The sequence below is a fragment of the Mastomys coucha genome, unplaced genomic scaffold, assembly GCF_008632895.1.
Source record: "Mastomys coucha isolate ucsf_1 unplaced genomic scaffold, UCSF_Mcou_1 pScaffold22, whole genome shotgun sequence".
NCBI classification, from domain to species: domain Eukaryota; kingdom Metazoa; phylum Chordata; class Mammalia; order Rodentia; family Muridae; genus Mastomys; species Mastomys coucha.
The window spans coordinates 113,594,021-113,608,287 of NW_022196905.1; the positions used below are offsets into that span (position 1 = coordinate 113,594,021).

General features: G+C 53.5%; 1 protein-coding gene across 1 annotated transcript in view; it reads left to right on the forward strand.

Annotated features, from left to right (window-relative positions):
- The window catches only part of Rbm19 (RNA binding motif protein 19), an 85,591-nt gene that overhangs the window by 59,132 nt on the left and 12,192 nt on the right, over nt 1-14,267 (forward strand). The window contains exons 22-23 of the mRNA XM_031337658.1: nt 1,376-1,481; nt 12,478-12,598. Of these exons, the coding sequence (XP_031193518.1) occupies nt 1,376-1,481; nt 12,478-12,598 (227 nt within the window). The remainder of the gene's footprint in view (nt 1-1,375; nt 1,482-12,477; nt 12,599-14,267) is intronic.

A 14,267-nucleotide genomic window follows, 5' to 3' on the forward strand; every position in this document is an offset into this window, starting at 1 on the left:
CACACATAGAGACTGGGTAGGGGGACCCAAGGCTGTGTGTCGTGGGATGTGCAGGCCTTTAGGTGGCAGAATAAAGCAGGGTTTGCCGGCTGTGTGACTGTCAGCTCATCTGACCTGCTCAGACTCCGACCCCCCTCCAAATCAGCAAAGAGTCTGGCCAGGCTCCCCCTCTGCCTCTTTCCCATCCTGGGGAGGCTGGCCTTGTCGCCAGCTCCATTCCCTGCGGCCTGCACAGGCGTGGGGATGGGGGGAGCTGCCAGGGAGAGCTGGACGTGCCGATTCATTTTGAGGCTTCATAATGCTACGTTTACACACAGTCCTGCCTTCAGAAATGGGGCCAGCAGATGCCGGCTCATGCTGGCAGGGCTGCAGGTTAACGCCCCAGATTTAACTTATATCATTTTGTGAGTGCTTACAGCCTGCACTGTGTTCTTTACCCAATCGGTCCTTGGCCTGAAGCATTGTAAACCATGGTGTATGGATGCGTGGACCCCATGACCACCAGAGAGTATAGATTTTCAAATAAAAATAACACCTCTCTTCAGATGCAGGGCACATTGAATATTTATCAGTGGCAGTGTGAATGTTCATATTTGATAAATGGATATTACAAAGTGATTGGGATAGGGGCATGTGGCTAAGGAACCCTGAGGAAGCTCATTTCCTTTGTCCTAGAGTCTTACAAAGGTTAACTCAATGGAGAGGAGGGGTTGACCCCAAGGGTGGTCCAGGCCACAGTTCCATGATCAGGTTTTCTGTCCCAGAACACTGCTTGACTGGCTTAGCAGGTATTGAAAGGAAGCTTATGGAGGACTTGCCCCTCAGAAGAAGTGTGTCTTCAGATCCCTGAGTACCGGGGCATCTCCAGACCCCAGGTTCTAGGTTGGCAGAAAAGATTGCATGGATTGGAGTCAGTTAGCTTAGGCTTGGTATGTGCCTGGCCCTGGCTATGGAGGCTTGTCTGGAAAAAGTCAGGGGACCCCACTGACCATGCATCCAGAGACTTGACTCCCACAATCGGCCCCTTGCCCTGGCTGGGGAATTCTTGGCCTGGTGCAGCCTGTGCAAGACACATCCCATGGGGAAAGGACAAGTGTCCAGGTGTCCCCCAGGTGGCAGGAGAGACACCAAAATTTCCCATCAGCACCTCCAGCCTGATGGTGCCCTCCCTCCCCTGAGTGGTGGCCAGCAGGGAGAAGAAAGCCACGCCTGCAAAGGAGCGAGGGCTGGGTGTAGGGGAAGCCATATGAGCGAGCCCAGGCGGTGGGTGTTCCTGCAACCACAAATCTCTGGCAACCCACAGGGTCCAGAACCCTTGCATCCTTCCCTCAAAGCCCTCAGTCCTCACTCTCTGATATCTGCCTTTTGTCTCTAGCGTCTTCGGAGAATTGAAGACAGTGCGCCTGCCAAAGAAGATGACAGGTACAGGCGCTCACCGGGGTTTCGGCTTTGTGGACTTCATCACCAAGCAGAATGCAAAGGTGAGCATTGCCCCCAGAGAAGCACAGAGCCCCTGAGCTGGCAGAGTGTGGCTCTCTCTCTGATGCTACTCATTTACCCAGTAAATCTCCTTGGAGGCAGAGCACTGGTTTGGAGGGCTGGGTAGTATGTGCTGGTGTGTGCACGTGTCCATCATACGTGTGCAGAGGCTGAAGTGGACCTAGTTCCTAAGCTGTTTTGTGACAAGGAAAAGACCCCAGTCTAGGTGGCCATGGGGCTGGGCTTTGTAGACAGCACTGTTTGGAACAGCCTGGGCAGGAATGGGAAGTGTGTCCAGAAAACAGTACACGGGCTGGGGTCTGGCTCCCTCCTCATCCTTCTACTAGTGGCCAGTTCCATTCTATGCTGGTGACACCAAGGGCCATGCCTGCAGCACACATGCACATGTGCAGATATTTCTCAAGCTATGCAGAGAGTAGAACGACCTTTGTTGTTAGTTTGTGCTTACTTATTGTGTATGTGTGTTTGGTCTGTGTGAGTGAGTGTATGCATGCACGTGCAAATGGAGAGATTCTCTCTTACACATAGGTGCTGGGGATTAAACCCAAGTCACCAGGCAAGCACCCCTACCAACTGAGCCATCTTGCCATACCCCCATAACACCCTGCTCCCTTCCCCTTAGGCTTTGAAGCAAGGCCTCTGCTCTGACATCAGGCCTAGGACAGCACAGCCAGGCTGTCATTCTGCCCGTGTTGAGTCCTTGCCAGCTGAGTCTAGAAACTGCTCTTACAGCAGCAAGCTCCAAAGGCCAGGTTGTCCAGGATAGGACTGCTGGGTCATCCTATACCTCTACTGAGCACTGTCCGACAGCCACTTCCCTCCATTGCCTCTACTTTCCTCCCTGAAAAACAGAGTGTCCAGAACTATTGCCAGATGGCTAGGGCTCCTCTACCCCAAGAGACCCCAGTGGTGGGGAGCAGCACGGGGCAGAAGGGACATCTCAGGGCTGCATAAACAGCCTGAGTATCCCACAGGCACCGTGCATTAGCCCCCAAAACATGGCAGCTACCAGCATCTTCCTGCCTCCACTTGAAGTGCCTGCTTTATTGCCTAGACATTTGTCCCCTCTCCTCAGCTGGCAGCTGTCACCTCTCAGTGACCGAAGGGACAACACACTGCAAACACTAGGCCTTGGCAGCCAGAGAAACACTGTCACTGAACATAGCTAGGTAGGCCTCTCCTAGCCTTGTCCTGCACCTCGGTTTCATTATCTGTGAAATGGATTAACAGTAGTGCCCCATTCCTGCTTTGTGACAGATGATCCTATGAAGCCAGCTCCCTGGCACATGGCAGATGCTCAACTTGATTCCCTTCATTGCCAGGGACCCTGTGAGCCATCCATTCCTCGGCTCTCACAACATCCTGTCAGCAGAGCAGCAGTGTGAGACAGTGTGTGCATGTGCACACTGTGTCCTGAGCTCTGGGATTCCCAGACAAGACAGGGAGGGTTGGGGTAGCGGGACCACCACCGACAGTTTCCTATCCAGACCCCCAGACAGGGCTGCCCTGGGAAAAGTGTAGCCCAACTCTGCCCCTGAAAAAGGTCTGTTCTCCAAAGCCAGCCCCAGACTTATGCTCACCATCTACAAAGCCAGTGTGGCTTCTTCCCCTTGGGGGTGACCTTGGGAAAGTGACTCACCTCCCAGCATCTCTCTAGCCACACAGGGGCTACTGGAGGGACATTCTTGGGCCCACTTCTGCACTACAGTAGAGGCCTCACGCCAGAAGCCGTGTTCCTCCTAATCCCAAGACAGCCCCTCAGCAGTGACTTATGGAGGTGGCAGCTTCTCCCTCCATCCCTTTTCGTTCTTGGCTCCTGGAAGAGAAAGGGCAGCTGAGGACAGTAAGGGCTCTGCCCACAGCCCCGGAGACTGGCTGTGCCCTCCACTCCCCAGGTGCTATTTCAGGCCTCTCCGTCCCTGCTGCAGTGCCCTCCTCTGCCAGGACTCATGCCCTTTTTGCCCACTGTGCCAGTAAGCTCATCTTGACAGAAGTAGGATGAGCTGCGATCCATCTACACAGTGATCCCTTGCTCTTGTTGTTTCTTGGGGCAGCTCCTTCTGTCTCCTCCACTCCCCTGAGTCTATCTGCAGAACCAGGTTGTGTCCGGAGCAGCAGTATGAGTTTTTTTTTAACTGCCATATATCCATGCACCCTGCACATAGTGTGGACACACTATGAACGTGGAGTCATTCTCTAGCTATGGCTTGGGGCTTGGAGTTACCCTGCCTTGGAGAAAGAGTAGAGCCCAAACAAGCTGGAAAGGTCCCTTGGACCCCTGCCTTTTAGAACGTATTCTCCTGAGCCTCCTTTTTGCTCTTGATGTTTTAGAGAAGAGAGGCCCCTTTAGAAACACCCTGGTCCCTCTGCAGTCTCTGGTCCTCTTGAGCACCTTCTCCCATCTTGACCCCACTCCATGTAGGGAGAGCAGCTGGTCACTGGGCGCCTGTACCTTGTACACTAGGAGGCTTCCCCAAGGCAATCTCACACATAGAAGGGGAAGGGATAGAAGATAGTACAGCAGCCACTGGGGCTGAGGCAGGAGGGTTGCTTGCTCAGTGGAAGACTGTGAAGCCAGAGGCCCAGACTTATATCTGTCTGGAGGGGCCAGCAACCAGCCCTCACTTCCCTCCACCCTGATACACCTCAGTTCCTGGTATCAGGCTCTTGCCCTGGCCCCGGGATAGGTTGGTGTAGCCTCCCACACAGGCCCACTGACCCAGAACAAGTGCTCACTCCTCACCCTGGAATGAGCAGCCTCACCCCGAACCTCACACATTCTCAGGGACCCTGACCCATCAGACCCCTTCTGAGTCAAATACATAACAATGCTGGGGAGCACTGGGCAGCGGTGGTGCATGCCTTTAATCCCAGCACTTGGGAGGCAGAGGCAGGTGGATTTCTGAGTTCGAGGCCAGCCTGATCTACAGAGTGAGCTCCAGGACAGCCAGGGCTATACAGAGAGACCCTGTCTCGAAAAACCAAAAAAAAAAAAAAAAAAAAAAAAAAAAAAAAAAAACAATGCTGGGGAGCAAAACCAGCAGGAGGCTCCATCATGTCCACATGGGAGAACCTAGGCTCCCAACAATGATAGACAGGGAGCACCACCATACAAGTGACATGTCTGATGTAGGCACATTGCCTGTCCCAGCCCAGCATACCATGATTCATGGAGATGAGCACAAAATCTCCCTCTCCTAACCTTGCCCATCTGCACAGCCCCAGAGCCCTTCCCCTGGTTGACAGTGACTTGCTCAGACAAGTGGGAGAAGGGACAGGGCTACCTGCCCAGTCACAGGCACTGGTGACCTGAGAGCCCTGCCTGCCCACGGGAAATGGATGGTCATGCAGGTGAATTCTCCCTGTCCAGGAGGCTTAAGGGCCCCTGGTATTCTAGGCAGCAAATATCAGTGCTGCTGAAGGTGCTGGTGTTAGCCCAGCCTCACAGTTCTCAGGGAACCTATCGCTGCACAGAAGAGGGAAGTCAGTGTCAGTCAGCTAGGAGACTAATGTAGCACACTTCCTGCCTACCTGTGGGCTTGCCCTGGGCTGCCCTGCCTGTATGCCATCCCCTGTCCTGTCACCACTGCTGTACCTCCCCTAGGGTATCCGAATTGATAAACCTGTGGATTTCTTTTGAGCGTTCCCTGGGTGTTAGTAGAGAAATGGCTCAAAGACCAGACTTGGCTCAGCTTTATACAGCAGGGCTTCCCCCTCCTGTCAGGCATTGGTTTACCAAAATGCTGACCCTCCTGTAACTAAACCCACCCCTCACACCCATTCCTGCTACCCAGCTGCAGTACCTTACCCTGGAAAAGGGCTCCCTGGCTAGAGACACACACACAGAGGCCAAGAGGTTCCGTAAAGACAGCTCTTGGGAGAAGCCCCTGAGCTGCCTTCTTCACTGCTGAGCTCCCTCCAGCCCACCCCAGCTCACTGTGCTGCTCTCTTACCTGGACAGGCAGCGGGGAGGAGTCCTAGGTAGGTGGATTTGGCCCCTGTTGGCTAGGAAGTCTCCAATAGGCACTGGGTTTCCATTCAGGCCCCACCTTCCTCTCCCTCCCTAGCCCAGGCTGGCCCTGAAGGAATGGGGAAAGGGCCACAGGGAATGGGGAGGAGGAAACCAGAATATTAATTGTTCCCCACACGAGGTGCCTTTAATTCTCCCTCCCAAGTCACGCTTCTTTATACTTTTGTGGTTGCAGCTGTTTTAGCCACCAACACTGTTGTTTTAAAAGGCCTATTTTCACATAGAATGTTATCCAATTAGCGGAGCAATGTGTTGGCTTAAATAAACACTCGGGGGGAGCCGGCAGCCGGAGATGCGATGGCGGCTGGCGTTGGCAGGCAGAGCTCTGCTGTGATAAACAACCAAAGCTTTAATTGTAGGGTTGAAGGCATCTCCTTCCTCCTTCCCACTTCACCACGGCGGGTGGACACCCAGGGAGCGAGTGACAGGATGCATGGCCTGAGCTCACACTGGCTGGAGATGCCGTGTGGTGCAGGGGGCTTGAGTGAGATCTGGGGTGCTAGGATTGGTGAGGAGGGGCAGGGCAGAGCTTCTCCCGCCTCCTGCCTCCCCCTCTGGTACCCGCATCCCTGCTCTGTGCTGAATGGTAGCCTGCAGCACATGATCCTTCGGATGATCAGTACTAGCACGTGTGTAACACGCATCTGCATGGTAGTGTGCAAGGAGGACACAGGAGTCTCGAGGGGTCAGTACAGTGGGGTCTGCAGGGGACAACCCTCAAGGAAACAGTCCTTTCCAACCAGGCAAAGCGCCTGAGTGGGAGGGTCAGAGTGGCCCATGACATCAGAGCTGCCTTCCTGTTCCGCATGTGTGCCCCTGAGCCAGGTGACTCTGCCCCACAGCAGAAGCTGGTGACAGTGCCCTTGGGGAGTGGCAGGGCTTGAGAGAACAGATGGCATGGTGCATGTGCTGGGGACAGGGAGGCAGCTGAGTCCCCCGGGCCCTGAATGTTCCCTGCTGCATGGAAACCTACATCCGTTAGTTGTTCTTTGCCTGCCAGAATGCTGCCAGGAGTTGGGGTTTTGCCCCCTACTTTTCTGTTTGGGTGTGCATTCATGTCATGTGCAAACTCACGCCAGAATTTGAGTGGTGCTACTTTACCAGGCTTCTGTCACCACAGCGCAGAGATACAAATTCTAGTTAAGCTTGTATCTCAGGGTAGGGACTCAGGCTCAGCCAGCACATGTAGGCTAAGAATGTAAGAAGGATCAGGTGCTGCCCAGTTTACAGCCAAGGCATAAGCAAGATCACACTGTGCTGATCTGCCAATTGCAGCTCTCCAGACCATGGGGACCGAGGCCTGCCAGGCACCTGGTAGACCAGAGCAAAGACCTTGCTTTCACATCTGTCAGGCACAGTGTGAGTCAGAGGAAGGTGGAAACCCAGCCATGAGGCTTGCACAGGGGTGTGTAGCAGCCGCTGCCCTCCTTCTTACACAGGCAGTCCCTCAAGCTCACACTGAATTGAGAAAGTAAAGCTTAGAGAAGTCTGTCAGGTCACTGGGAAGTGCAGTGACTGCCTGTCACCTTCCCTGGCCACCTAACACCTGCCCTCTGAGGTGCTTCAGACCTGCAGAGGCAAGAGCAGAGCCCTTCCCTACCCTATTCTGCTGTAGCGCCTGGCATTTGGGTCAGTGCAATGTGCTTGGAGGTTAAACTGACTGGCTTGAGCTGGGATGACTGGGGATGTATCTGTCTGTCTCAGGGCACAGTCTACAAATGGGCCTGTGGCAGTTTGTCTTGGAAGGTCGCCTATACTGCTCAGTGTCTGTAGTGTCTGTAGTGGTTTGAATAAGAATGTTCCCCATAGGCACATCATATATTTGAATGCTTAGACCAGCCAGTGGACCTGTTTGAAAGGATTAGAAGGATTAGGTGTGGCCTTGTTGCAGAAAGTATGTCACTGAGAGTGGACTTCAAGGTTTCAGAAGTCCATGCCAGGCTGTGCTCGTGTGTGTGTGTGTGTGTGTGTGTGTGTGTATGTAAGTCTCTGAAACTGTAAGCAAGCCCTCAATGAAATGCTTTCTTTTATAAGCACTGCCACGGTCCTCGTGTCAATTCACCACAATAGAACAGTGACTAAGACGTTGTCACTTCTCAGAATGCCATTCACTGTGGAAGTCACTCCATATTATACAAAGAGCTAGGACAGTCCTACCTGTGAGGTGGCGTCTGGGCAGGCCGGAAGCCACTAACTAGCAAAGTGTGCTGACCCGACTAACAGACCATGAGGAGGGAATGTGAAACACCCATCCCTAGAAGTCACTACCCAATGTTTCTTCCAAGCCTGGCAGGACCTGGCTCCCTGCTTAGTTGCAGGGCACCTATATACACATGGCCATCCTTAACCACCTTTGTCACTGTCCCCTTCAAGTGTGGGGCACAGATGTTTAGGGCAGGTTGGTGGTGTCATTGGATGCCTTTAGTATCTGCAGTCCTCTGGCTCTGCCAGGGATACTGAAGGAACAGGAGGACAGGGCCAGGAGGCTGCTGACTTCTAAAGTCAGGTCCCTTCTTGGTGCTGCAGACAGCTGGGGATCAGCCAGTCCTCTGTAAGCACATGGGACTGAAGTCCTGCCAAGGCACAGAATGGTTTTGGTTGCTAGGAGAAATGGTGTCTTCAGGGAAAGTGTGTAAAGATTGGACCCAGCGCTCCACTGGCAGCATTCCAGACCTTCCATGGTCTTCAGAGATGGCCACCAGGTCCAACCTCTTAGAGCCCTGTACTGATCCTCCACTGTCCGAGTAGATTGGCTTCCAGGTGGAATCAGGGCAAGGAGGCAGGAGGCCATGGCCTTGAACCTGAGGGCTGAGGCTTCAGTCACAGGGAATCCGAGCCAGAGACCTGGATGTTGGTAACCTGGACCTGGTGTAGATGCTTCCCGGGGATAGGAGCCACCTAAGACAGACCCCCACAGATGGGAGTTGGGATCCAGGAGGGCCAGGTCTACCCACAGTGTTTCCGGTAAAAAGATTTACACCCCGGGAACTGGGGGACTCATCATGAATAGTCATATCCCTGGGATCTGATGGTAAGGAAATATCTGCACCCTCGGGATAGACTCTAAGAAGAAGGGTGTGGCCCATGCCATCGTCCAGAGGTTGGGATGAGTAGGAGTTCCTACCTTCCCCCCAACCCTCCACCAAGGCTCCTATGTATACCCCCTCTGTAGAGATAGGGAGACAGCACTGGCTGTGGTCCCCAGAGGAGGCCCCTGAAGTTTGGAGGTTGGAGCTGAGGGTAGCCAGCAATGGCCACCAGGAGATGGCTGAATGTGGCTTTTCGTCATCCTCTGTGTCAACCTGAGTCCCTCCAGTTATACTCTGGGCTTCCCAGCAGGCCAGGGTAAAGGTTGTGCCTCTGTGCCAGTGGGTTTCTTCCTAAAGCCATGGGTGCAAGATGTAAAGCCAGACCAAGTCCAGGTCACCATCAGGGATGCAGTGACCCCAGCTGTGCTCGCTGTGTCCTTGCGTTCCAAAACACAGGCTTGAAAGGCTAAGACAGAGTCACCCTGACCACCCACCCAGGGTAGGGACGTGTTCTCCAGACCCTCGGCAAAGGAAGACTCCACTTTACTGAGTAATCACTGAAAGTAGTGCACTGGCTAAGGGAGGGACAGGACGCCTTTCCTCTAGGGTTTCGGGTTTAGGCAGGGAAACAATGGGTGGGTGATGGGTGCTAGAACTGATAGCAGGTGTGCCAGGCCCAGGGTGACAGAGCCTTGGCAGACTAGGCCATAGTTTCAGTGTTCGAGAAGATGGAGCACATCGTGGATCCTCAGTTGTCCCTTGTTGGAGACCAGTGAGTGGGTAAGCAGGCTGCGGTCATGTGGTTGGAGACCTGTCCAACCTGGAGGCTCCCTGGGCCACACCTAGAAGACTGCTAGCCACAGGACTGCACATCCCAGAGGACACTAGCCCCCAGGGTGTTTGGGCAAAAGCAAGTTCCCTGAGCTGGGGGATGTGGCAAGGTGGCGAGGTATTTCTAAGAAGCTGCTGGCGGACAACATTCTTTTATGCTTTTCGGGTGTGCCCCTGCCCTAGCCCAAAAGGCCCTCTAAAGGGGGTCATCCCTCCCTCCTTATTCCTCTAAGATGCCTCAGGCAGACAGGCACACGTCATCTCTTCTTTAAGCATGTGCACTGAATTCCCCAAGGCTGGCTCTAACTTCCAGTCACTGTACCACCCTGTGAGGAAAAGCCTTGAGGACACCACAAGGCAGCTCAGGAAATAGGCACACAGAGCGTGACCTGGTGTCTATCAGTCCTCAGCAGCCAGAGCTGGGAGGGGCTCTGCTATTTATGGAGAACCCCATATTGTGTTCTAGAAAAAATAAGAGCGTTTGCAGGCAGACACCGCCATTTCCACTCTGATTCCTGCAGACTGAGGAGTGGCTTACAACAACTACCAGACAGCACTGCTGCAGGGCAGTGCTCTAAGCTGTGAGTAAATGGCTTCCTGAGTGTCCCCACCCCAGCATTGCTGCTCCTTCTAGCCTAGGTTCAGAGACATTAAGCAGCTTGGCCAGTATCACACAGCTTGAAAATGATCGAATAGGGATTTGAACTGAGATAGCCTGGCTGCAGAGCCACAGACAGACCCCCATACCCCTTGGAGTATAGAAAGCCTTTTCAATGAGGGCCTAATAAAGTTCCAGAGGGGTACAGAGAGAAGGAGGTGGTAGGGAGAGGCTCTTAGGAACTCCTGCAGGGAACAGAAACATCACCAGGCCTTCTGAGGCAGGAGAAAGTAGATTGGAAAAAAAAAAAAAAACACAAGAAAGAAAATGAAGGCTGGGGTTGGGACAGCTCCTCGCCTGGGCCTTCCTACCAAGATCTCTTACTGCTTTGTAAGTGAGCGTGGAGCAGCCACCAGATGCAGCCATGACTGTCCCAGACTGCTGTGTCCCCAGGATGCAACTCCTCAGGGACTGTCATCAGACTCCCCACCAGTTCCTTTCGTGGTCTCGAGACACCCGTCTCCCCAAGTCCCGCCGTCTCTCTGCCTCTCCCAACAGCTGAACACTGGCGCTTCTGAGCTCAGAATGAGCCATTTCAGCTCGGGGGGCCAGATGCATTTTTATATCTGCCTGGAAAAAAAATGGTAGGGTCTCTGCCAGCAGTCAGGAGAGGCTTCTAAATTAAACTTTAAAAAAAAGTGTGTGGGGGGGGGGCTGCACCTGGCCCTTCTCAAGCAGTGCAGAGAAGAACAAAGCATGGAAACCTTCCCTTCACTGACCGAGTGACTGTTTAACACCCCCCAACACATCTACCCCTTCATCCCCAAGCCCTCCTCCCATCCTTCCAGATTCTATTGTCTTGAATAGGCTCTGGGCGCTGCCTTCATTGCTTGCTCTAAGTCCTGAAGCCTTTCCTAGATGGGACCTGACCCAGCTAGGGCAGTGACCAGCCCAAGGTCATGGCCTTATTTCCCTTGAATGTCCTGCAGCTTACAGAACAGAAGTACACAACCTGGCAGTTAAAGGGCCCAAAACCAGAGTAGCTTGGTATAATGTGTGATTGGTGCCTCCCTCCCAGATGCTGTCCACAGGTGGTGATGCTGCGTGTTGTATGAAAGAATGCTGCCATGTCCGACACCAGTTCTTTTGTGCTAGGGCCACCTCACTCCAGTGTTACCTGGTTACTTCAACCATTGTTTTCAAGCACAGTTACCTCCCAAGGTCAGGACACATTCTAACCATAGCAGTCACATCATGGGCAGGGGCAGCGGCTGGTTCCAGCCCTCACTGTACTGGTGAGTGAGCCCTTCTAGGCGTCAACACATTGAGAAAAGCAGGCTCCCCTTGTGGTCCCATGCCATCCTCCTCCAGCTGTCAGCCTGGGTGCTCTGCAGCCTCCAGGGACCGCCAGAGCATCCTCTATGCCTTGGGGCTCTGTGAAGAGAAGGAAGCTGCTAAGGGAATTTGTCTGAGAGCACAGGAGATGTAGGCGGACATACTGTGTTCCCCATACAGGAGTTATAAGTGGACATACTATGTGCCCCACACCGAGTCACCTTGGATCCTCTTCAGGGTCCCAAATCTGACTTCATTGACCCTTCCACTTCAAGATGCTAAGCTCAGGAAATTCACTTAACTTGCCTAAGACCTTGAAAAAAAGGAAGCATGGGGTCTACCTTGCCCTAGATATATTGATTCTAGAGTTGAGAGACTTCTTAGCCACTGAAGTCCTGTGTTAGAGTCATGGGGTGTTTCCAGAAGAGATGGAGGAAGCTGTCTCTGCACAAGGCCACTGAGCCTCAGTCAGCCATGTTTATGGAGGGCTTTGATCCTGCGGTCTAGTGATCAGATGCATGCCCGAGGCTGGTGTGTGTGAGCTGGAGAAGAATTGGAGGACTTGTGGGCTTACAGCCAAATGTATCTTTCTCTTGAAGTGGTGATGTAATGTTCTAGAATCCACATGCTGATGATTGCATGTGAATACACTGACTGTATAATTATATCTCAATTTAGTGTTAGAGGCTGGTGGAGGGCAGGGCAGGGGCAGCTTGGCAGAGCAAGGAGGAAAAGTGTATTCAAGGCCTGGCGTGCTGAGCTGGGCACAGAAGCCCATAGTGACCAGGAAGGAGACAGTGGGACAGACAGGACAAACAGAAGACAGGCACCAAGTAACCATGAGGGAATGTGCACGCATCCTCTGGTGACTTGACAGCTAGGTGAGAGGCTCACCTGTCATTGGGGTTACCCTCAACAGATAAGATGCCACCCAGGAAACAGGTGACCCACCCAGCCCAAGCAGTGAGTGTATTGACTGCTCAGTTGCTCGCTGCTCCTTCACTTGAAACATAGCTCACTAATTAAGTAGGTGTGCCAGCAGCACCCCGAAGCATCGTCAGACACTCCAAGTCACAAGGGTGGAGGGAGTCTGCATGGAGCACCCACAACCCCTTCACAGCTCACTTACTGCTCTTTCTTGCCTCCTCCTCCAGAAAGCCTTCAATGCGCTGTGTCATAGCACACACTTGTACGGCCGCAGGCTGGTTCTGGAATGGGCAGACTCAGAGGTGACTGTGCAGGCCCTACGGAGGAAGACGGCCAGGCACTTCCAAGGTAGGAGTGGCTGACTCGGGGATTCTGGGATTGAAAGCTGGGACAGGGACTGCCTGGATCACTGTCCTCACTTGGGTGCAGCCCAGAGGCCTCCCGCTACTTTAAGCCATCTTGTATCAGGACAGCCACGTGCACAGCGGCTTACCTTGTCCACTGCAGGTAGGTAAGGCAATGAGGCCAGGCAAGCAAGAAGGGCAGGGCAGTTGTCTTTTCTGTTCATATTATAGTCTCCGATTCAGGTTCCAAAAGATGGTGCCTCAAAGCCCAGGGGTACTAGAAATGGGTCCTGGAGGCTGGCCCTAGGAACCAGGGTCGCCAAGTTCCAATATGCCATTCTTGAGGGCCCAAGCTTTGTGCTCACAGCTGATTCAGCAAGGTGACACTGGGACCTTAAAGATGGTTGCCCTCCTCTTGAACCCAGCTGTCCTCATGCTTGGGACACCATAGTGACTGAGCAGTGCAGTGGGCACAGGTGAAGAAGGTAGCCACTTCCCTTCCTGAGTAGCCCAAGTTGAGGGTTCCCAAAATTGAAAAATAGGAGGCCCATTGTGCCTGGTGCTGAGAGATAAAGCGAGTGAGGGAGAGCTGGAGAGGACTGTGGGGCTAGAATCACTGAGCCTCATCTCTAATGGGGTGTGCACTCCTCACAAGAATGTCAAGACTTGAACTAGAAGCCCATCTTCCTTAAGTACCTTCACAGTGGTCCCCAGAAAGTGGAGCAAGGCAGAGCTACCGCTGAGCCACCCACCTGGGAGCAGGTCCCCTCCTCCCACTTGTTGGCGAACAGGTTCTGGCTTGGGCTGGGAAAGCCCTGTCTGTAGTCATTGGTGCTGTGACCTCAGGAGGCAGGCGGTTTCTTCCTACCCTGTCATCCTTGCACTGGGGCCCTCAGGAATTCTAGCTCTGGGTTCCCAAGAGACTACCATCATCCCCTGAAGGCATTTGCTATGAGCTCTCTGTCTACAGAGCTGGCATCAGGAGCCAGGGGCAGTAGAGGGCTGTAGGGTGCATTGTTCTGGAGGGGCTATGAGCAGTCCAGCAAGACTGGCCCTGGCCAATGTGCTAAGAACCACAGAGGCAGTCTGGGGTGCTAACCACAGCCTTGGAGCACAGACCCTGGCCCTCCACCAGTCTGCCCAGAGCCACACCACCTACCTGCCATATTTCTTACAGAGGTCACTGCCCATCCCACCCTGCCCCCTTAGCTAAGGAGGACCCTGACCCACAAATGTGCTGTTCCAGATCAACATAGGACCTTCCTCTCTGCGTTTGCTTGTGCTGCGTGGCATGAATGCCTGTTCAAAGGGTTGATGGTGCTGCCATGCAACTGGTGCCCTGTCTGCCCCGCCCTGCCCTCCAGTCATCGGTCATTCTGTGTAGTCTCCTCTGTGCCTGTCCCTGTACTTTTTTGGTTTTATTGTTGCTGCTGCTGTTTGGGTTTGCTGGCTGGCTGGTTGGTTGGATGGATGGATGGATGGATGGATGGATGGATGGATGGTTGGTTGGTTGGTTGGTTGGTTGGTTGGTTAGTTGGTTGGTTGGTTGGTTGGTTGGTTGGCTGGTTGGTTGGCTGGCTGGTTGGTTGGTTGGCTGGCTGGTTGGTTTGGGTTTTTTAAAATCTTCTTGCGGCTTATCATACTGGCCAAGCCCAGCTCCTTACCCCCACTGC